This window comes from Dicentrarchus labrax, unplaced genomic scaffold (assembly GCF_905237075.1).
Source record: "Dicentrarchus labrax unplaced genomic scaffold, dlabrax2021, whole genome shotgun sequence".
Taxonomy (NCBI): domain Eukaryota; kingdom Metazoa; phylum Chordata; class Actinopteri; family Moronidae; genus Dicentrarchus; species Dicentrarchus labrax.
In genome coordinates this window covers 11,985,885-12,008,877 of record NW_026136706.1, presented here as the reverse complement: position 1 = coordinate 12,008,877, position 22,993 = coordinate 11,985,885, and the positions used below count along the sequence as shown (strand labels likewise).

The 22,993-nt window shown below is 39.4% G+C and overlaps 1 protein-coding gene across 7 annotated transcripts in view; it reads left to right on the top strand.

Moving 5' to 3' along the window:
- The window catches only part of LOC127365649 (dehydrogenase/reductase SDR family member on chromosome X-like), a 48,149-nt gene that overhangs the window by 4,343 nt on the left and 20,813 nt on the right, over window positions 1-22,993 (top strand). For 3 of the 7 annotated variants that reach the window (XM_051403964.1, XM_051403965.1, XM_051403966.1), the window contains 2 exons: window positions 11,744-11,851; window positions 21,790-21,858. In XM_051403964.1, coding sequence (XP_051259924.1) covers window positions 11,744-11,851; window positions 21,790-21,858 — 177 coding nt within the window. Of the gene's footprint in view, window positions 1-10,209; window positions 10,472-10,885; window positions 10,940-11,743; window positions 11,852-21,789; window positions 21,859-22,993 lie in introns of all 7 variants that reach the window. The other 4 variants (XM_051403962.1, XM_051403961.1, XM_051403963.1 and 1 more) reach the window with 3 other exon arrangements.

Sequence of the window (22,993 nt, the reverse complement as noted above, 5' to 3'; positions counted from 1 at the left end):
ACATAATGGGTAATTTAGGATTTTAGAACCATAACTATTATCTTTTTTTTTTAGACAGTTACAATACTATTACAACTATTACAGCATACTTGATTTGACTATTGAACAATCTGCTCTTTAAGTAAAATCAATAGTAAATGGACTTGAACTGAAGTTACATTATTAATATTCTTTTTGATTTTTTTTTTTGTGTGTAGTTTTTGTGGTGTGTGTATTTCAAAGGAATTCTAGTGACTACATTCATTCTCCTAGACCAGGGGTAGGCAATCTGCGGCTCTTTAGCTCCTATCCATTGGCTCCCTGTGGCTTAAAAAAAAAACATTATATGGAAATGAACGACGGTTATGTTTTAACATTTTCATATATCAGGTTTTAGGCCTACAGCGATTCTTACATTCTCCAACTATAAAAATGTGCAGCCATTACATGCCAGATGTTTTAACGTTTAGTCAACCTTTTACTCGGTAATTTGCCAAACCTCAATAGTGGTAGCTACTCACCCACTAGTCTCTAAAGTCTTTTTATTTGAATTTTTTGGCTATAAATCTGATAGTAAAAGTTACCGCTGTCCTAGACCCTAATCCTAACCTCACAGCTGTGTGGTCATTGAAGTGAATTGTATTTAATTCATTGAATTTACATTTATACATATTGAAATCTGTTAATTATTCCCTTGAGGTTCTTTGATCCAGTCTGTTAGTTAGCAGGATATCTCAAAAACGTGTTCTGGCTGTAATGAAGTCTTACAGACACTTAGGCGATGGGCCAGGGAATAAGTGACTAGTATTTGGAACATATCCAGGAATTTTATAAAGGCTTTCTTAACATTGTGATATAAGGCATTTGTTTAGTATTTCAAACTTCACATGAACTGCACTGGGGCACGTATCCCATGGTTGGTTGTCCCTGTTTGTATTCTAATGTATATCCAGAAGCAGATTAAAATATATAAATATTTTCTGTTATTAATATAACACATTCAGATTGTTCAACCACAGTGGAGGTATTCCTCAGTGCTTGCTCGGCAGCAGATTTGTTCAGAAACAGTGTCGCCATCACAGAGTTTGTCCACAAGAGAGCAACTGAACAATGTCCTGCTCAGTACATATCTAGGTCATAATTCCTTGATAATTAATTTAAGGGATAAAAAATTAAAAGTGTTTGTTTCTGCAGTGTGTAAATGTAAATCAGTTTAACTCTAAAATATGAATAATGGTATCAACCTCAAAAATCCTTAGACTCTACTCACCTCAACAAGTGGAAAGTAAAGACAGATGAATGTAAAGACTGCCTTCTGGGCGGACAAACTGCATTGTAAGTGTGCCACCTTTTTCTAATTCAATACTCATATTTTTGAGGTTGAGCACCCAGTTGTTGTTTTTTTCTCTGGTGCGCACGCTTGTTTGTGGATTTATGCCCCGTTATTCATTCACTACCAATAACACTACATGCCTGTTGCACCTCAGCCCCCTTGTCTCTCACCTCTCCTCTCCTATCAGCTCTCCCTACGCTGTCATAAAGGCGCACAATTACCCCAAAACATACTTAAAAAAGCGCTACATCCTTATCCTCCCTTAACCTAATCCCTATCTAACCTTAACCTGAAAACCAAGCCTGAGCCTTCAAGCAGTGCCTGGCCAGGACGACCTGACGTCACAAATATGTCCTCATTCTGAAGGTCTAAAACTCAAATTGGCTCTCAGAAAGATAGAAGCACTGCAACACACACACACACACACACACACACACACACACACACACACACACACACACACACACACACCTCAAAGCCATAAAAATAGATTGTGAGTGACTCAGCCGTTATGTAAAGTCCATCTCTGATAGGGCCGCCTGGGGCTGTTTATGTCAGTTTAGCTTGACGGCAGTGAAGCTGAGGTGACACGTGTCTGCTGTGTCCGAGCTTCAATACACACACACACACATCCAAAACACGCACGCACTTTTCCCAGAATATGCGTGCAAGCGGCTGCCCCTTTCGCTCTTCCTTCCGTTTTCTTCTTCCAAGTCCCTACATTCCCCAGTGTTTGACCCCTAACGGACAAAGATGTGATACCGTCAGCGTAATGGACTCCCTCCAGCCCAAACAGCTCACATTATTAGCATTTCAGCGCAGACTGTGAGGGAAACACCACGTTAGACATGAATCACATCTGCCATCCCTCTGGCCAGGTGGACAGTTCGATCAATATGGGTAAACATGAGGAAACCAGGACTTGAATCTAGAACAATACAGTGAAGCTTGCTGTTGTCTTCAGATGTTGTCCTGTCTTTATCAACCACTTCTCATGAACCAGATGTGACACAGGGTGTTTGATTATATATTTATCATCTGCTCATGTTTCCTATGGGAAAACGGTAACATGTATGAATTATAATGAGAGTTATTAATCATCTTTCGTGCGGGTATGTTCTTCTCCTTATTAACCGCTGTATGAATAGAGACCTTTATCGTCCCATAGTGGTCTTAATGCTGGTTCAGAGGCTTTTCGATCCTCACTAGAATGAAATTCACAGGGGAAGAATACAGAGTGTTAATTAATTAAATTTGAAAATGGTCTCATTTAAATATGTAAATTTAGGCAAAAGTGTTTTTTGCCACCCAATAACCCACACTGGTCCAGCCCTCATCTAATGTGTGTGTTGGATGAAGGTAATATTAGTGGAGACAGTACTTTGTATTAAATGCTACCACAAATAATCGGAGGCGGCATCCAATTCAGACGAGTGATATCTGATTTAATTTTCTTTTAAAGAAATTGTACACCACAAACAAAATGTGGTAGTGTGGTGTGTGTGTGTGTGTGTGTGTGTGTGTGTCTATGCGACTGCATGCCTGAGCTGAGGCATTGTTGTTGTCGGGTTAAATGTAAGGGTAGGTGAAGGGCTTGAAGTCAAGGAAGCAAAACACACACACACACAACACACCGCTGCAAAGTCTCTCCCTGTGCACATAGCCCTGCAGTGGGAGACAGAAAGTGAGCGAGCAAAAGACGCAAGAGTCTGTCTGACAACAGGTTTCAGACAGAGGAGGCACACACACTAAAACACAGACTGTTAAATTAAATGTGCTAAATACTGTGTGTGTGTGTGTGTGTGTGTGTGTGTGTGTGTGTGTGTGTGTGTGTGTGTGTGTGTGTGTGTGTGTGTGTGTTGCACATAGTTAATGACAGACTTAATTGGTGCAAGCAAATATCCCTCCCACTGCTCCTCATTCTACATCTACTAATGGAAAGGCACTCCCTGAAGACCGTAAGGAGAAACGATGTATTTGATGAACATGAGCGCACGCACACACACACACACACACACACACACACACACACACACACACACACACACACACACACACACACACACACACAATGTGTCTACCCACACATAAAATTATCTACAAGCCTAAGAAGAAAAAAAATAGCAGCCATTTCTTGCAGTAAAATACTCTCAAACACACACAGAAATGCACATATCTATGCATCCCCCGAACTCAAGAACTACAAGCTCTTTTTATCCAAAAAGCATTCACAGACAGTCAACTGAGCCTGATCAGATTGGTGTTGGAACGCTTCATATTTAATGCTGCAACTGCTACATAGTCCATTCCTTGCCTCAAATATCATTTATGTTTTGGAGATATTTGACATTTCTTCAGCCGCTGTGCAGTTTCCTAGGCTGAAAATTGAAAGCAAAGACCAATTACAGTTCAAGGAATGGTGTATTCAAGTGGTCATGTGGAAGGAAGTTAATATCGATGCATTGTGTAATGCTGTGGGAAGTTCACAGTAATATTAGGTAAAATAACTGCTCACTATTATAATGGCTATAGAAAAAAACTAAAATCTATTTAACCTTGTAGCGCATTACCACTTCCTTAACTCATGCAAATCTATTTCTAATTGATCAACAAGCAATCAAAACGCAATTACATGTACAACAGTAGTGTATGACTCTTGCCTGGTTACTTTTAATTGGTCCAAAAAATAAAAGTGTAATTTATTACTCATGGGAAATTTTGTGACTTTTCTTTGTCACAAATGCCTGTAAGTCAAAAATGGAGACAAAACTCCCAGACCGGATGTGAATCCAGGATGTTGTTATATGGTGTGTGTAGTCGCACACTGCAAACACATGCAAAAACCTCAGGTTTCACTTTCATGTTTACAAGCTGGCCTTTGGCTTCTCTCCCCATGGAAAGCCTGTGGCGGCTGCAGCTGAGGCGACGCAACAATTACAAAATCTGTCCACATACAGTCCACTGCCTTTTCTCACCCACAGCTCCTAGTGCACATCCGGCCAACTGTGGAAGAGGGGAATTCATTCTGAATTGCCTCTCTTGAGGTCTCTTCTATTTTTTCTCTTACTTAAAGTCTAAGTGTTAGTGTTTGTTTTCTGAGTGTTTTTTTCCGGTCTTCAATGAGAGCTGGGGCTGGGCTGGAAACCTATGTTGTTGTGATAAAGCCTTTTGAGGGTGCTTTTCATTTCCTAACTTATGCTTCCTTGACCCGGAAATTGTTGCCCCTCCGCCATCATGGAGGATCTTCCAATCCTGTAAATGCACCTCAAAGAGACGTGGAGCAAGGAGAGAGGAGGCTTCTGGAGGAGCTTAGAGTAAGAAAACGCAGGTACATCCTACACGCAAGTCTTAATCAAAAGGCATGAAGCACAGTAGAGCTACAGAATGGAACTAAGGATTTCTCACTTGGTACCTCTGACTTCTCTGTCCTCGCATCTCTTCCTCACATCTCTCTCTCATATTCTTGCTGGGTGTTATTAATTCCACCTGTGCTTTTCCTGTGTTGACAAGCCATGAAAAGGGTCTATTAACACACTGTCTCCTTTGTTTAATCCGTACACAAACTAAAATGTGAGAACGAGAATTTGCGCTTTTACAAGGAGTTTGATGATGAAATTGTTTATTAGCCCAGCACAAATAATTCCAGCACATAAACCAAGATATGTGTTAATTAGTGAGCTTACAGGTGCTGGTAGGTGTTTTCTTTAAGTGTCGAGTAAAAGTACTCATTGTTAAATTACTGATGCATTAGCATTATAAAGTTGTCAGTAAAAACACTTGTTGACAGTTGTCAGATAAATGTACTGAAGTAAAAAGTCCAATACATCCCAAAGTAAAAATAATCGACTATTGCAAGAAACTAAGAAGTGGTCATTAGCTTAAAATTGTACTTCAGTTCAGTACTTGACCAAGTGTACTCACTACAACTTTCTACTTTTGCCAGAAACAGTGGTGTTACTGATTCCCCTTTTCAAACAACATGACAACACTTGACACACATACTGTACATCAACAGTGATATAAGGACGCAGTGGTTTGCTCAGCACATGCACATAAGACGCTGTTATTTACACGCACCAGATATTCTCTATTTCAAATGGTGCATACAGACCTCTGTGCTTCAGATTTCAAAATAAGGCATTCCCCATGGGTTTGTCTTTCCTACATATAAATACATATGTGCTGTCTCATTAGGGGCTGGGCACTGCATAGCCTGCAGCTCTGGCTGACTCTCTGAGCTCTGAGAGAGTCCATCTTTGATTGTCTGCCTCTTAGATGGAGAAAAGCTCTGAAATAGGCAGCTCAAACTGAGAGAAAAAGACAACATTAATTCACACAAGCTGTTGCACTTTGGAGCCCAAACTGCTTGTGACACACCCGGAAAATCCCCTTTCTTCACAATATGACACTTCACCTGCCATGTCCCGTGGGTGGCAGCTGATCAGCAACAAAAACAAACGTGGGGTATGAAGTGTTAAGGAACAGTGTGTCAAAACTATTTGAAAACTGTTAGTGGCATTTTCTGCCAAAAATATCCAATATCATCTACCTTCTCTTCTCACCAGGAATAATATGTGAAACATGAAATAATGAATACATTTGAACAGGCAGCACATCACACACACACACACACACACACACACACACACACACACACACACACAGATCCCGTAGAGCTGTTGTCAGCCTGGATTTACAAAATAAGACAAGTTGGGCTTTGCAGCCAGTCAGTGGTTGTCATATAAGACTAGGTGACTGTTGTTTGGAGCTATTTGGATGCTGTTCACATGTTATTTACATCACACACCCTCCTGTCATGTCCTGTTCCCAGCATGTATTGTGTGTGCGTACATACGTCTTCATTTGTGTGTGTTTATGTGTGTAAAGGACTGTCTCCCTGATGTCCCATCATCCCAAATAATCATCCCATAGTCATGCGTGAGATGCGATTTCCTTTAAACAATAGCAGGCCAGCTCGCCTCGGTGACCCCCAACCTCTCAGGCTGCACTCACACTCACACATGCACACAAACACACACACATCCTCTCAGCTTGCATTAATAGCAACACGTGCACATTTAAATACACACAGCTCAGCCTCCATCAGAGAAGTGGTGATGATGACACAGTCTCTTTATGTTGCTGCTCATTTAACCGCCTTCTAAGCAGCTTTAATAACTAGGGCCAACTGCTTGTCAGCACTGCTGCTTTCGCCTGACCTCAACTATTGGATAGCGAGCAAGACACAAACTAATACTAATGATTTCCCTGCCAAAGAGAAAAAAGGAGAAGTGATTGTGAATGCCCCAGACCTGTCTTTAACATAGATGATTGTAATTTAGTTGAAATGAAGGACTTTGGTTGGCCTACTTTGAGTGCCAGTGATAATTCAGCTGGTGCTGCCCTGCTAGCCAAACACAATCCATCACAGCAGTGGGCCGTCTGCTCAGATTTGTGTTGGAGAGACAAGACCATAACTCCTACATTTGGCTGAAAATCTTCTGATTTTGTGACATTCTTTTTGAGTCAAGCGATCAGTCCTGTGGTGTGTGTCAGTCACCTGTCAGTCAAATGTTGTGGCCGGTCCTGTGACAGGATTTTCTGTTGAATTGTGAGATACAGTTTGTCTTTTTACTTGTCTGTCCAGCCACTGTGGCTGTAACTGCTCAAGCTCCACTTCAATCCAACTCCTTTTTTGTTGAATGTGATAGTATACAGTAATCTGATCCCAATACTCGATTCAAAGTACAGTATAATCCCCAATTCAAAACCCTAATTAAAAGTTAAAGTACAGAAGTATTATCAGCAAAATTAAAGCATTAAAAACTACTCATTCCGCAAGAAAATGGCCCATGTGACCATTTATTATTATGTATCACATTGTTAGATCAATGTGTATCTGATATTCAAGGTGGAGCTAGTTTTAAATAGTTTATACACTGTATTTAGTGGTTCCCATTAAATCTGAGATGTTGCAAGATTAATAATGGGGTAGGAAAGAGGACGATGAAGATGAACATGGAGTACTGCTACACAAATCGTTAAAAAAACAAAAAACAAAAAATAATTGTTGTTGGATTTTTTTGGACCATCTGAGAAGTTTAGAAGGGAAATGTCTTTCTGGTAGAGCTGCTAGCAACTTAGGAATCTTAAAGACGACCAGGGGTCCCAACTAGACACTTTTTTTGTAAGCCAAAGAGGTCGGGAGCTGCTGGGTTAGTCTGTAACAATGCATTGTACTTTACATTTGCATTATGTTTTTCTAATTTAAAATATGAATCTGTGAAATAACTGGCCATCGATGAAGTAGAAGTAGATGTGGTAAAAATATTGAAATATTCAAGTAAAGTAAAAGTATCTCCAAACTGTACTGTAGTACGGTGAATACATGTGCTGATACTGTACTGAGTCTGTATCACAGCCTTTTCTGTTTAATATCAGAATCAGGTTTATTACCAAGTAGGTTATCACATACAAGTAATTTGCCTTCATATATTGGTGCGTAACAATAAACATAGAACAAGAAAAGTATAAAGAAAGATGAAAACAAGTACTGCAAGTCCAGAAACACAGATAGAAACAGAAAATTGACAATAATATATGAAAAAATATTATAAAGACAATAATAGACAATATGTACAGTATGACTTATTTTAAATGGAAGCTGTATCATTTGTGCAGAAATGTGCAAAAGATCATAGTATTATGTATAATATATAATATAGTATATAATGGTATTATATAGACACATCATGCGTATCATTCAATGCAAACTGAACGGCCTCCCACAAAATGCAAAGCTACTCGTACATGTCAATCTATATAAAACGGCAACCAGATGTAGATTGAGTGATTACCCTTAATCAGTGTTCACTCTCACACAAGTCGAATTGATTTAATGATGGCCATTAGCATTTTAACATTTTGCTATGGGAAGGTGACTCAGCACAGCAGGTGTCCTTTCATGCTATTTCCAAGAGACTGAAATAAACATTCATCCAAGATGAAAAGATTGAATGACAACTTTGCGCTTTTAATCACTGCCTGATAGCTGCACAGTCATCAATTACACACATCGGGGCATTCATGTAACTACTTTGAGCGTGTAACCACTTTCAGCTGAGCTTTTGTAGGAGGGTATGCCTTGTTCAAAAACAGGTGGGTGAATGACTTTTTCATTAATTGTGTAAAACCCCAACCAATAGGCATATATTTACAAGGATGCTCTCATCAGAGAAGTCTGGCTTTATTTGGCTGCTCTTTGTATGTGATATAGCCGCTCATGCAATCAGAATGTATTTAGCTACATACAGATAGTAACTTCGATCATGTGATGTGTGAAGTCTTTTAGCATCTTGGCAAAATGTAATCACTCCGGCACTGAAACAACTACGAATCATGTTCATCAAAGCGTCAGGGGACTGAGGTGGAAGTGACAAAAGTTAGCTGTGGGAAATGGGGTAAGCCTCAGAAGATAGAATTATTACATTATTAAAAAATGTCCTCTTGACATTTTATTCTTTAAACCCAGTGAAACCGTCCAAGATGTTCATTATCAGCTGTTCACAGTACTGATTGGAAGTCATCATGTGTGACATGAAGTGTCGGCAGCTCATGTCTAGAAGTGGAAAATGATTTCACTCTGTTACTGAAGCTGTAATCAGCACTGTTATGTTACGTGCTATACATTTTTATTTTAAGTTATTTACTTATCAAAACATTGTAGCCCCACATGAAAAATATATGTAGATTGAATTATTTTTTAATCATTAAATCTTGTGTGACCTGTAGCACATTATTGTAAATCACACCTTTTTTCTGCATATTTTTTTTAATGGAAAACTTTGTGCTGATTAAATCAAAGAATCTGTGCTCAAATGGCAGAAAATGTCATGATTTTCACAGCTGAGGTCCTGTTTGACTAATTATCACAGCAGCATGACTAGCCTCTAATAAGACTAGACTGGTGTGATGGACTCAAGTGATCCCAGGAGAGGGAAGCCTAACATACACCAGTCAGCCAAATTGCATCTGGGAGCTGCAGACAGGAGCTGTACTGCTCCCGAAACATGTTCTTAAAGCCTGTGTATCCTCAAACTAGTGTGTCATGCCTCTGTTGCTTCTGCCGCCTGTGTCTGGCAGCAGTTAATAAGATATCAGTGAGCTGAAGGGAGCAATATGCTGGATCTACAGAAACGGATCATACGGCACATCAAGCAGCCAAGCGGCAGCGACGAGTCCCCCTCCATCATACACTAATTCCACCTCTACAGATAAATGATGGATTGCTGTGAGAGATGTTTTTTTCTTTTGTTTTTTTTTTCTTGTTCAAGGTCAACAAGTCAGTGAGCTGTCAGAACAATTAGTCAAGAAGGCAAGCTCAAGAAAAGAACATTTAAAATAGGCTTTAGCAGTGGTGTAGTGCAGGGTATACGGAGAATTTCAGTTGGCATTGGGTATATACCCAGTTCTAAATCAACTCTGATGTGCAGCATTAAGTTGTTTAACTGGGATGGTGAAGGCATGCTATTGACAGTTGTCCAGTTTTTATGAGTGGATGGAGTAAGGAATAAGGAATCTTTCAATCAAAATGCATCATTTTATGCAATTGTCTCACCAGTCAGTATTGATCTGCACCTCTTTTGTGGCTAATTTTAATTTATTATGATGAGCCTTACTCCCTGAAGTCAAGCAGCAGAAGTGGCAATGTGCAAATACTACTGGCCCATTTTCGGGTGAGCTAAATATGCAATAGGGCGTTTGTCCTTTGCTGGATGGTCTGAAGAAAGGGAAAAAGGAGGGGGCACAAATTAAGAATACACCCACTTCTTTAAGCACCACTTCACTGCTGGGCTTCAGTTTGAATAGAAAATAACTCTCTCCACTGTCTTTCTTAGCAAATATTTATAGAAAGGTACGACAAGGAAGGAAGCGAGGATGGACGACTTCATATTGGAACCCGTCCCGTAGACGGAAGTGCTGCACTTTCCTCCGCCCTACGGAGCAGCTCCTCCTCTCCGCGCTGCTCGCTCCGTTACAGCACCGGGCAAGAGATGTTGTCTGCCATTTGGTCACACCTGCTACCGATTGTCAAACTGTATCTGCTCGGTTTGAAGGTTCTGCTGGTTCAGCTGTTCAGCAGACCTCTCGGGTTGCCAGGTCAGTTCATCTTCAAGTTCGGCCAAGGTGTCACATTCCGTAACGGGGCAACCTTATTAAGAGTCATGAACACTGGATCATTGTAATTAACGCTGGTAGTAACATGAAGACACTTAATTAATGCAGTTATCGTTACAAAGGAGCAGTTTCCATCTCGGTGTGAGCTGTCACTGTGGTGCAGCAGTCTTACGTTAACGTCAAAGCTAGCTAACTTATGTTAACGTTGCTATGGTGAAGTGTAAAAGTCGAAACATGTGAGAAATAGTGAAATAAAGTGGGTTTCTTGTGTATTAAGGTAGCCGAATTTAACCGAAGAGCTTAACGGATCCCCCTCTTCTCAAATGATGTTCTTTAAAGCGTCTACATTTGTAGCCGAGCGATGTGGGTTTTAATTTGCACTTTTTTATAACGCAGTTTGGACTGGTGCCGCAAGAGAACAGAACGTATCTCTACTACAACCGACTATCAGTCAGTGAAATACACTACTTTGTTAACTGTTCACTTAATAGATACTGTTCCAGGAGTTATATCTATATATTTCAGTGTTTAGTGTTAGTGTTGTGATAGAGGGTGATGCAATTAACGCTAGGCCAACAGTCAGACATGCATTAGAAGGTACTGATTGTTTGTCTAATTGGTATTAATTGGTGTTAATTGGTATTAATTGTTATTAATTGAGATGCAAATTTGATATTCAAAAAAAGCATGGTAAACTCTAATATAGTCCAGTTGAAGCACAGCTATAAAGGCTTTATAAATGGACTTTCTTTGACTGAAGGGAGCACTGGTGAAGTGTGAATGAATGAAGGAATTAGGCTTATCTATTTATTGAGGGCAATATTTCAATCAAATCAAATCAATGAATCAAGTTTATTTGACACATGTAATCATATAAGGCAAAATCACAGTGAAATGTAAATTCATTTTCCTAGTGGGCACAATTCGTACCCAATGTAGAAGTTTCACCAAACTATGTTTATATTATATAGAAATATTTGTTATTATTATTGTTATTGTTTTTTTACTGTACACGAAACCATCCTGCTTGTTACACTAATCCATTTTAACAACACAACTCAGAAACTCTAAGTAAGAGAAGTAACATTGCTGTACTATAGGAATTCAAAAACCTAGATAAAGTTCATCTGAGATCATCTACAGGTCTAACTACAAGGACTTCTCATGTCTTGAAATAGCGGCCCATCTTGAAGCAGCTCCCTTATCAAACGACATTCTTCCTGATATCTGTGTGTCCTCTTCTGCCTCTGCTAGTGATGCCCAGACAAGATGGAAAGGTTGCCATAGTGACAGGAGGAGGCAGGGGAATCGGCTATGAGGTAGTCCGCCACATGGCCAGACTGGGGGCACATGTTATCATAGGTACAGTATCAAGCACCACACATTTTAACAGTATGAACACACGTCTAGAAGCAGAGAGCTTGGCTTTAAATTGAAAACAAAACCACCGCAAACACACAGTCATAATTATAATACCAGTAATAACCTTTATCTTTCTGTAGTGCCCTTTAAATGCTACATAATGTGGGAAATAGGTGAAGCCCTTTAGATAAAAGCAAGTATATAACATTTTTTGAGATAAGTTAAAATCAAAACAATCCTTAGTTAACCTCAGTAGAGGGTGTGTTGTTTTTCAAACTGCAGGCTCACTCAGTCAGAACGTATTGAGAGTATAGGCCTGGAACAGTGGAAGACCTAGGACTGTGCATATGAACAAAAGCAGCCTTATGGATGTAGGTTTGCCCGCTTTCACTCAGACCATTTTGTGAAACAGCTGCTGGTTGTTTAAATATCTGTGTATTTGAATGATCACAGGAGATGAAGTTGATCCTGTCGCATCCTGTCATGCGTTCACTCTTGATGAAGTTGTTGCTTGTGTATATATACAGTATATATAATATATATGTATACTAGTATACTGTTGTCAGCTGTGGCTCAGGCGGTAGAGCGGGAGGGTCGTGGGCAGGAAACTGAACCCAAATTGCTCCTGATGGCTGTGCTGTCGGTGTGTGAGCGTGTGTGAATGGGTGAGCTTAGTGTCATTGTGACCGCTTTGGATAGGAAGTGCTGTATCGCTCCTAAGCAGGCTGGCACCTTGCAGCAACCTCTGCCATCAGTGTATGAATGAATGTGTGTGTGAATGGGTGAATGTGGCAAGTGTTGTAAAGCGCTTTTTAGTGCTCGGTAGACCAGAACAGTGCAATTTTACACAGTAGGCTTTGATAAGTGGTTATTTGGAATATATATCACATAAAAGTGAAATGATCACCATAGTATAAACTGTGTCCCACTCAGAATCACCTGTCCATAGCAGCAAACATGACAAAGCAATCCGTCAAGTACCTGCATGCAGATGTGAAACTGAAGCCGGAATTGAGCCGTGTCTCGCCACAGATAATGGTGGGAATGCCTCAATCACTGCCAAACAGGCTGAGATTAGTTTCACCCAGTTGTGTAGCAGTAACAGAGGAAGAACTGAAAAGACGTGTGAGGCTGTGTAGAGGACAGCTAACTGTTATGTTGTGACTATTAGAAACTAACAAGGTAATAAGTAAAGGGGTTTACTTTCTTGTTGAATATAAATCTAGGTGGCGTTTGTACAACTTTAGGAGAGTAATGAGTAATGAGAGGTCTGTAGAAATCTAAGAGATGGATATCCTAAATTCTGGAAATTCTGAATGGCTAGATTCCAAAAGTGTGGGAAAACACAGTACATCTTTTTCAGTCTAGCTAAATAAAGTGAGATCCATGATCAACGTTGGTTGGGTTACCGAGATACTAGGCTGCAGATATATCTTATCTCATAATTAAGTAATGTGTATAGGACAGTGAACAAAACCATGGCTCTGCAGTGCCAGTCATATTGCATGCATCCTTTCTGTGTGCCTACTTAAAAGCCTGTCGCTGTCAGAGGTCCTTACTTAGTATCAGACGGTCAACAGTGCGTTCAGAGGCCTCTTGACACCCCGTTGATCCGTCTTAATGTTTGGAATAACATGGAAACTGTTTGTTTTCATCATTAGAAAATATGTGTGATGCTCCACTGTGAGCTGATGTAAAGACTTTCTGAGCTCTGCTGGGATTAAAAGGCTGTTATCAAACCGAGTGTTAAATGCAAATTTAGGATTATGAGAGGCTTTTTTGCATAAAACAAGGTCTGGCATTGTTCCATTAATTATTTAGTCATATTTGTGGTTCACAGATAAATGCAGTACATCAAAGTCTTATAAACAAAATGGCTAAAATGCTTTATACCATGTTTTTTTTTCTGTATCTATGTGAAACTTGAAAATGTGCAAAGCATTTATTTCAAACTCAAATGAAGAAAGTAACCAACAACCAAACTGAGGACATAATAACTCTTTCAAAGGATCTGTGTAAATGGTTAAAATAATGTTAAAGCTAGACACAAGCTCACAAGTCCTAAATTTATAGCTGCTACCAGTGTGATACAAAAATAATAGATGAAGACAGTGAGATTAAATATTTACTGTGTGTACTTTATATAGATAGTCAGCTGAATGAAGTCCCATTGTCCACGTATATTAATATCTATCTCTCTTTCTTCCTTCCTTGAAGTGCCATCTAGTACCTACTTACCAAGGTGATATTCCACATCTATCACTCATTCTTTCTGTATCCCCAGAGCCACTTACTTAAATATGTTGATCACTACACCTCTGATGTCTTCCGTCTTTCTCCTTCGTGTTACGCAGTTCGAGGCTCCATCTTTGATTAACGGCTCAGCTCCTTCGCACACTTCAGCGTTTTGTTGAGCCCTCTGACTCTAGGCTCATGGCTCTGAAGTGAATCATTTTGTGCACATTGATGCATCTGTAAATAGGCCTCTTTTTTGACCAAGAAACATGTCGGGACGTCGGGATGGGAATTGATTAGAGTTTATTGATACGAATGCCATTATCGATTCTGCTTACCGGTCCACTTCTTTATCGATTCCCTTACTAACTCCTGATCAATTTTCTCAGTGGAAAAAAGTCTGCTAAGCCTCTCTGTATGGCGTTAATGTTATTATAAAGTATTTACCCATTGTAACACACATGATGTTACAAGAAGCAATACTTCTGTACCATGACAATGTCAACGGTGCAGCATATACGCCTACAAATCATCTAGTCTGCCACAAGAGGAAGAACATGTCGAAAAGGCGACAACTGTAGCTGTTCAGGTGATTTACTAGCAAAACTTTTTTGTGCACAGTCTTTTCCGTCTGTGTCTGTGTCTCCGTACTCTGTGTGTGTGTGTGTGTGTGTGTGTGTGTGTGTGTGTGTGTGTGTGTGTGTGTGTGTGTGTGTGTGTGAGAGCTTCTGGTCAGAGGCGAGACAGAGAGAGGTGGAGAGCAACACACTCACAACACCTCTGCAAGTGCAACAAAAGCCCCCCGAACAAAAAGCCAATAAGAGTAATTTATTAATGTAATCCGTGCAAAAGATGAAAAGACGGGGAAAATAAACATTCAGCAGAATACAGTTCATTCAGGTAACTTAGGTAAAAGGCTGCACTGAAGCAACAAACACTGAAGGACACTTTCAAAGGGAGAAAGAAATTCCTTCCAGACAGCCAGATGAGATCGACAAGATAAAAACAGATTACAGAGGGTTTGTTATTTTATAGCCTACATGGTTTTTTACTTATTTACTATAAAATATATCTGTATATAATGGGCTATATATTAATATTAATATATTAAGTATATAAAACATTAAGGAACAGCTTGGTTGCAGGCCATTATTTCTTAACGCAATACAGAGCTATTCACCTGTACAAGTACTGGATCAGGACTCGGTATCAGCAGATTTTAAATGTGGATTGGGGGCAATTGGTATCGAGAATCGTGGAATTTCACTGGCATTGGTATCGACTACTAAATTACATTATTGTTTTGCAATGCAGAAAATCGTGTCGGCATCAATAAAAGGAACTGAGGCATATTTGTGTAATTTTCTCTGCACCTTCTAGTCGGTTGCAGATAAAACGCAGGTCGTCTGTGGGCATTTGTTTTGTTGCGTTGCAATTACGAAAATAAATTCCCTTCTTGAAGTTAGGCATTGTCTCCCAACTACTTATGGCTGAAACATTCTTTTCTGAGCGACATAAGCATAAACTGCCTCTTTACAGCTCAACAAACCACTTCAAGTTACATTGATTTGGGTCCTCTGCAACCTCCTGTTAGTTACCCATATCAACCTTTTTCTGTGTACAGTAGGTTCAAAGATTAACGTGTATCTCAGCAGAACTTAATTCCTGTTTTAACTGCAGAACTGACCTGGACAAACGTTACCAACTTAGAAACTTAAGCTGACACAGACAGCAGCCTGGGCATGCAGACGATACTCTGTATATACTGCACTACTTGTTGCGTTTAGGGTTTAGGTGGTGCTTGGACATTCAGCAAGTCACAAAATATGCTTCCCTTGGAGCCTCTCAGCTACACAGATACAGATGGCCTTCAGAAGCAAAGCCTTTTCTGCTTTTTTTTTTTTCTACTTCATTTCCAAGCAAAAGATCTGTAAAGTGTGGGTTTCTTTTTTGTGTGTGCATTTGAAATGACAGGAAACAAGGTCAGACTTAGACTTTGCGGCCCATGGTCAGTACCTTAACCTCCAGGGCGCTCAAAGTGTGCATTTTGCATAAATGTAAATGTGAAAATATTATTACAGTAAACAGTCCTATGGAAAGAATAAGTTGTCTAGCAAAGCTTGGTAAAACAACACGACAACTGATCTGTTGAACAGTGACTGGCTTAATCATAATGTGCCCAACAGCATCTGAAGCTGTTTACATCCCGATTGTTTACATCTGTAGTTTTCTCTTTGGAAGAGACACACAGAAGTGGTAAGATGTCTTCCTATCCTGTTACATTTTTTGTATTGTTGTGCTTTGTTCTTTTGTCTGGAGGGTTTTCCTGGGGATTTGTGTTTTGAAGTGCATTTTCCTTTTCATCAAAGATTTCTCCTAGCAACACTCCACAACTGGCAGCTGAGCTAACTGCCATTAGCATCTCCTCAAATGTACACTCCCGTGGGGCTTGATGTCATTTCTGCTGCTCCCATTAAACCAGCAGGATCAAGTTTTAGTCTTTTTTTCCCCCCCTTTGTTTGTAGTCTGCAGTTACTGGGTTTGGTTTCAACTAAACTCAATCATCAGGCCATTAGAGCAAACCACAGACCTCTCAAAGACTTGTGGTCATGAGGAGAGTGTTTCACTTGTAACAGCTAAACAGGGATTTTACATTTCACATTCTGTATGGCTACCCACTTGAACTATATTACCTAATTTACAAAATACAGAGAGGTTGTATTTCCTGCCCAGGGACTGAAAATGCAAATTAACTTGAATCATTTTTAATTGTACATGTCCCTTGCAAATTAAACTGTAAACTAAACTAATTGAGGTTGCAGGTTAAGATGCCCAGCTGAAACATCATGATCTGTATTTGCAATAATTGCAACTCTTAATTGGTTAAACTAATGTTATATTTTCCATAACTAACCTTTTTTGGCATGAAATAATGGCTTTTCTTGTATTTTCTTTTTCTTTATCCCCAAAGACAGAGACAGCAGTGGATTTAGGCATACGTATACAAACAGAAGATATTAATCTAAATTAATTTGATGAAGGTTTGGTTACACTTGATTGTTGTTATTGGTGGGTAATTCTCAGTTGTATTAATTTCTGTGTAGTGGTTTATTATTCAAGCAAATAATTGAGATTTTAACCATAACATTGTTGGGTTTCATAAAGTCAATGAAGCTTTTAAGACCCAAAATAGTAAAGCCAAAGAAGGGGAAATGCAGATGGCAGTTGAGTGAACGGTGTATATTCTGGTGTAGTCTGCTAATAATGCTTTATATCTGGTAACATCACAGCTGCTTGTCTGTGCAGAGTCTACATCCAGACAAGCAAGCAGAGAAGAATATGAGGAGGAAATGTGTTTTACATTCAAATGAGGCTATTACTACAATAACTAACAGACATTTGAGGTGACAGTGATTAATACTGACAGGGACACATTAAAAACTGGTCATATACTGTGAAAATATTAGTGTTTTTTTGTTTGTTTTCCACAAAAGACCTCTTCCACTGCAGGTTCTTAACACCTCCAAGGTGCCGTGCACAGAACAGCAATATGTTTTCATGAGCTTGGTTTCCAGGCTAAGACTGCATTTTCCATTCAGTTCACGAGCCTCAAAACTTTAAAGAAAACTCTGCTTTATTCATTCAGTGTGTATACCGCAAAGTCAATGTCAGACTATCCTTGGAGACAGTTTGAGCTGAACATAAACGAGACTTGAGCCCTACGTATGAAAACACACACAAAATCAATACGTGAAGAACTTGGTTAAGCGTCTGTTGCAGTCCCAGACAATCCTATGTGTATTGAAGCGGATCCATCAGGATTCCGTGGGTATCTCCATTTCAAATATCCCGACCTGTTGAGATAATTCATGAAGTGAGAATATTTATGGTAAAGTGGATTCCTCTCTGATAATGGAGTGGATGCATATTTCAGGTGAAGTGGTAGCATGGTGCTTGTGTGAGGAGAGTTAATGGTTGGAGCCTCTGCACTGTCAAATACCACAGTTGGATATTAACCAGCATGCAATTGCGCTTGAAGTGTTTTGGAGTAGATTTTGAATCAAAATGATGCCGTTTGGAGTGTTTTTAGGATAAGATGATAAAACGCAAATTACTTTGTGTTGGAAAATGCCGTTGCAGGTGCAAAATATATTTTAGACAGAAACTAAAATAAAAAGAGGACACATTTTTGTGTGTTGAATACAAGAAAGCGTTGTGTGTGAAGAGAGTGACTGGAAATGTGTATTGCAGCATACATGCATGGTGTGCACCAGTAGAAGAAAAATAATGAAAATAATAGCAAATGTGCAGTATAAATGCATTTCTTTTTAAGTAATTTAATATAGTAAGCTTTATTTTTAGATATCAGACTGTTTTCATTCTGCTAATTGGATGTAATATTTTCATTTCTAATTAAATTTGTAATTCAGATATCCTAAAGAAATCAGTATTTGAAGATTTCTTGTCTCCTGTTCCCCATTTTATGATTTTATGAAAGGTACTTGGTTGGCACTGGGTTTGCTAACACATTGTGATAAAGGGGGATTGATGAATTGCACTCACAGAGGAAATCATCTTCGTCCTCTGAAAATCTACATTATTTTGCATTTGCTTTACCAGAAGAAAAAGTCTCCGGAGGGCCTGATTTGTTACATGAGACTTGATGACATTTATCAGTGAACAGTCAGTCACACTTCTGTAACGAGTGTTTTCTGTTCCATTAATCAAGAAGTACAGATTTACCAGATTAACCTTGGGAAATGTGCACATCTTATACCAACAATGAGCCATGTCTTGTAAGTGAAGAGAAATGGCTGCTTTCTTACACACCAAGAAAGGGCAGCAGGACACAGAAATCAGCCCCAATAATGGTAACCTATATGAAATCATGGTCATTTAGTAGCAAAAAACACATATGCCATATTTTAATATTAGAAAACTGAAATCTAAGAGGGAGAAAGTTTCAGTTACTAGCACCTGTATGTGTCAAAATGTATTGAATCTGAAGGCTTTCAATGCACCACCAACTTTGCTCCAAATCTGTCAGCGATTTCTCTGAAAGATCATAAGAAAATACTGCATTTTACAGCCAAAGCCATCAGTCTACCGGATCTGACAGCCTCGAGGTGCACACTGATTATCTGCGCAGCCCGATCATACACTTATTGATTAGGAAAACATTGATCCTAGAACCTTCTTCTGGGCAAAATCAACTACAGCATTTAAAAAAAAAAAAAAACTGTTTTCAAACAAATCTGATTGAAATGTCATAAGACAATATCATTATTGTTATGTCGGGTAGGCTGTTCTTTCTGTGCTTCAACTTTTGACTCATAAACTTTGATTTCCATCCATCACGTCTGTGATTCCTGCGACTATCTCCCCTGCTGCCTGTCATTGGCTCTCACCATAAGCTTTCAATTACACCACCAGTATTTTGTGTTTTGCTCCCTGTCTTTGCGCTGCTGTAAAAAGCATTTATTTCAGCCGTAGACCATCACAACAAAACAACCTCTACCAGCCCCTTCTCTGAGCTTTTCATTGTGCGCCACTGTGTTTACAATGTGTTGCTTTCCATAAAAATGTATGAGGATGAATGTAGTTACAAACTCAGCAAGACATCACAACTGATCTAACAATGCAATCAGTATTTAAAAATGCTACAAAGTTCTTTAGCTTAAAAGTCCAGATTTTACAGTTATGGGAATAGTTCCACATTTTGGAGAACATGTTTTCAGTGAAACAATTTCTTCAGTGGCAATTTTATGTCTGTATTTTAAGGACAACGGTGGAGTGAGGATGTGTTCAGCCCAACTTAGCATAAAGACTGGAGGCCGTTTCTTCCTGAGTTCAAAAGTAAAGTACCTATAAAGCTGAACACCATATATATATATATATATATGCCTGAGCTTTTTTTCCCTTTGCAATAACAGCCAAGAGCTGCGTACACCAGATAAAAGTCTTGTTGTCACAGGGAAGTTGCCAGGTGTCATACCATCATCATGCTTACAGTATACTCTATACGAAAGACCAAACCTAAAACCTATGTCAATGACCATATCTGGCAACCCACACTATAACCGAAGATATTGTGTGTCAAGAAATAGCTAACTAAAACCTGAAATCTGTTGCATTTCAGGTTAAACAAACATAATACATTGTGCGTAGAAGACTTTTACATTTAGTTATGTCTCCAGCTCTTTAGTTAACACAGAGACATGAGATTAATATTGAACTTATTACAGGTGTGAGTATAATTTTCCAAGTATGACCTCTATGTTAGGATTTTCTTACCCTGTGTCACGCTCAGTTCATCCATTTGTTCAAGATTATTTAAGCATATTAATTAGGTTACATTTTTAACCCCCAGCCCAAAATATTTAGTGGGCAAATTAATACCTCGGGGCATATTTCTAATCAGAGTCTGTTATAAAGGAGAACGTTGACCAAACGCTGTTGTGCAGAAATGTGTCGCTGTGCAGCATTCTTGGTTCATAAGCAGAGATGCCTGTTGAAGAGCAACAATTTGTCTAAGAAAGAATGCATTTGTGTGAGTTCACTGCGTGTTTGTGCCGTTTGTGTGACCCTTTTGACACGTTGCCCGGAAGAGCCGCATCCTTCAGCCCAGCCTGAACCACAGTGCATCAGGGTAAATGATGCTGTGCCCTTGAAAAAGGCCTGCGTGATAATCCAAGATTAGTGTGTCTTTGTGTGTGTGTGTGTGTGTGTGTGTGTGTGTGTGTGTGTGTGTGTGCGCGCGCAGAGAGAAAATGAGAGTGTGCATGTAGGCTATTTGTGTGCATTAGTTTGGGGGGAAAAGAGTGTTTGCAGCGCCTGTGTGTGTGTCAGTAAGCAGCATTTGAGAAGTAATGTTTTATTGTTTTGTCAATCAATGTTTTATCGATTGACTACCGGTAATCACTTAACTGATTTGTAGGCAGTGAGAGTATAGATTTATCTGTCTGTGTGTTTGTCGGTGTGTCCAAAAATAAGGGTCTGTAAATTAGACAGCAGCTCTCTTTCTCCTCCATTTGTCTTTCTCATATTTTCACCTTCCATTTCTGAATATTTACTCCTCTACAGGTGAAGGTTTATTTGTATGCAGACATCCTCTGTGAACAGAAAGTGGGCCCTAGAGTCATTTATTCAATGCCTGTATCTTTCACCAGGGCATCTGAGCATTTTAAAACATTTTAAAAAAAAGTAAATGTATTAATGTACTGTTTGTTGACACACAGTTTCTGTTTCTGGAACACTTTATAATACACTAGGTATTTATTTAACACTGTACACCCATTATCAAATTAGTGCACTTTATGTTACTTTCATAGAGTGAAAATCCATACTTCTGCTTTGATTGATATTTGGTGTAGTGGATGTTTTCTATTTCTTGCCAATATTACTTGAATCATAGTGTAATTTGCCACCAGGCTTACTTTTATTCTTATGCAAATTTGATGGTATAATTAACTGTATTTTTAAAGTACTATGAAGTCTTTGAAACCAGAGTTGCTGCTCTTCCTCAAGGGCTAAATGACCAATCAAGTACTCTTTTCATTTGAAGACCCTTTGGTGGAAATACATTTTTACAAGATGAAAGAACACAGGACTGACAAAAAGAGGAGAATCAGTATTATTTTATGAAAGACCTCTAAGGGCTTGTCAGATATTGTATTAATCTGCGTGTATGTCTCCTCTTTCAGGTGGGAGGGATGAACAGGAGGGTCTGGCAGCCGTCAGAAGGATCTGTGAAGAGTACAAAGAGGCCAAAGGTAACATTGTGAACATTTCTGAGACCATATGCACAAACACACACATGTACACGTGTGTAGTTGTTTTTGTATGCCAGTGTTAGAAGATAAAGTGCATTGCTGCAGCAGTGTGTCCCTCCGGCTTGTTTTTACAGCCTTTCCTAGGCACACACACACACACACACACACACACACACACACAGATAATTGCACACTTGCAGGTATACACTCATACAGACACACACAGAGCTTCCATGCTGGCTTTACAATGTCAGGCTTGTTGTTGATGCACCGAGAGGAAGAGGAGGATACAAGGGAAAAGGGCTACGAAAAGAAGACGATGGGAGATAAGTCAAGCAAACTGTGAGAGAGGAGGGTGAGAGGCTGAGGGGTGAAGAGAACATGAAAAATGGGCAAAGATAGTACAATAAAAGAGGGGGAAGAAAGACGAGGTGGAAGGAAAATGGAGGTGATGGAGATGGGAGGAGACAAATGATGGCAGCGAAGAGATTTATTACTCCATTGACTAAAGCTTACAGTGTTCTCTGTAAGTCTCATGTTGAGAAATTGATTCGGCTGACCTTCACAGCACCATAAATTCCACCATAGTCTCATGATTAAAAAACCTCATAAGTTTTTCTTTTCTGTACCAAATGGCCTTTACCACCTTGCAAGGCTTGTCAGCAGCTGTTTACCTCAGGGGGTGTTCAGAGATCTGTTCTAATGCAATTATTTATTTATCAGTGATTGAGATTTTAAAGGCAAACTGAAACTTTTCTTTTGTAAAGAAATATATTATAATCATACTACAACTCTCATTACATATTTTTACCGTTACACCCCTTTAGACATACGGACCCGAAAGCTGGGAGAGTTATAGGCTGCTTTTCATTGTGAACGGGACCTGGCATTGCAGCCTGATGCAACCCGCTGAGCTACAGAGATGTAAAAGGCACCCAGCGTCAATACAGGGGAAAGTTGAGAAAAAGCTCAACTTCATGTCCTCCGACACAATGCTATGATCGACAACCACGCGAGAGCCAATATTATTTGTTTTATAACACACAGAAGCAGAAGCACAGAGTCTTTCCATTTCAGGCGCCATTGTTAAACTAAAATAATTTCAGTAATGCGTACTGCATTAACACAACTGAAT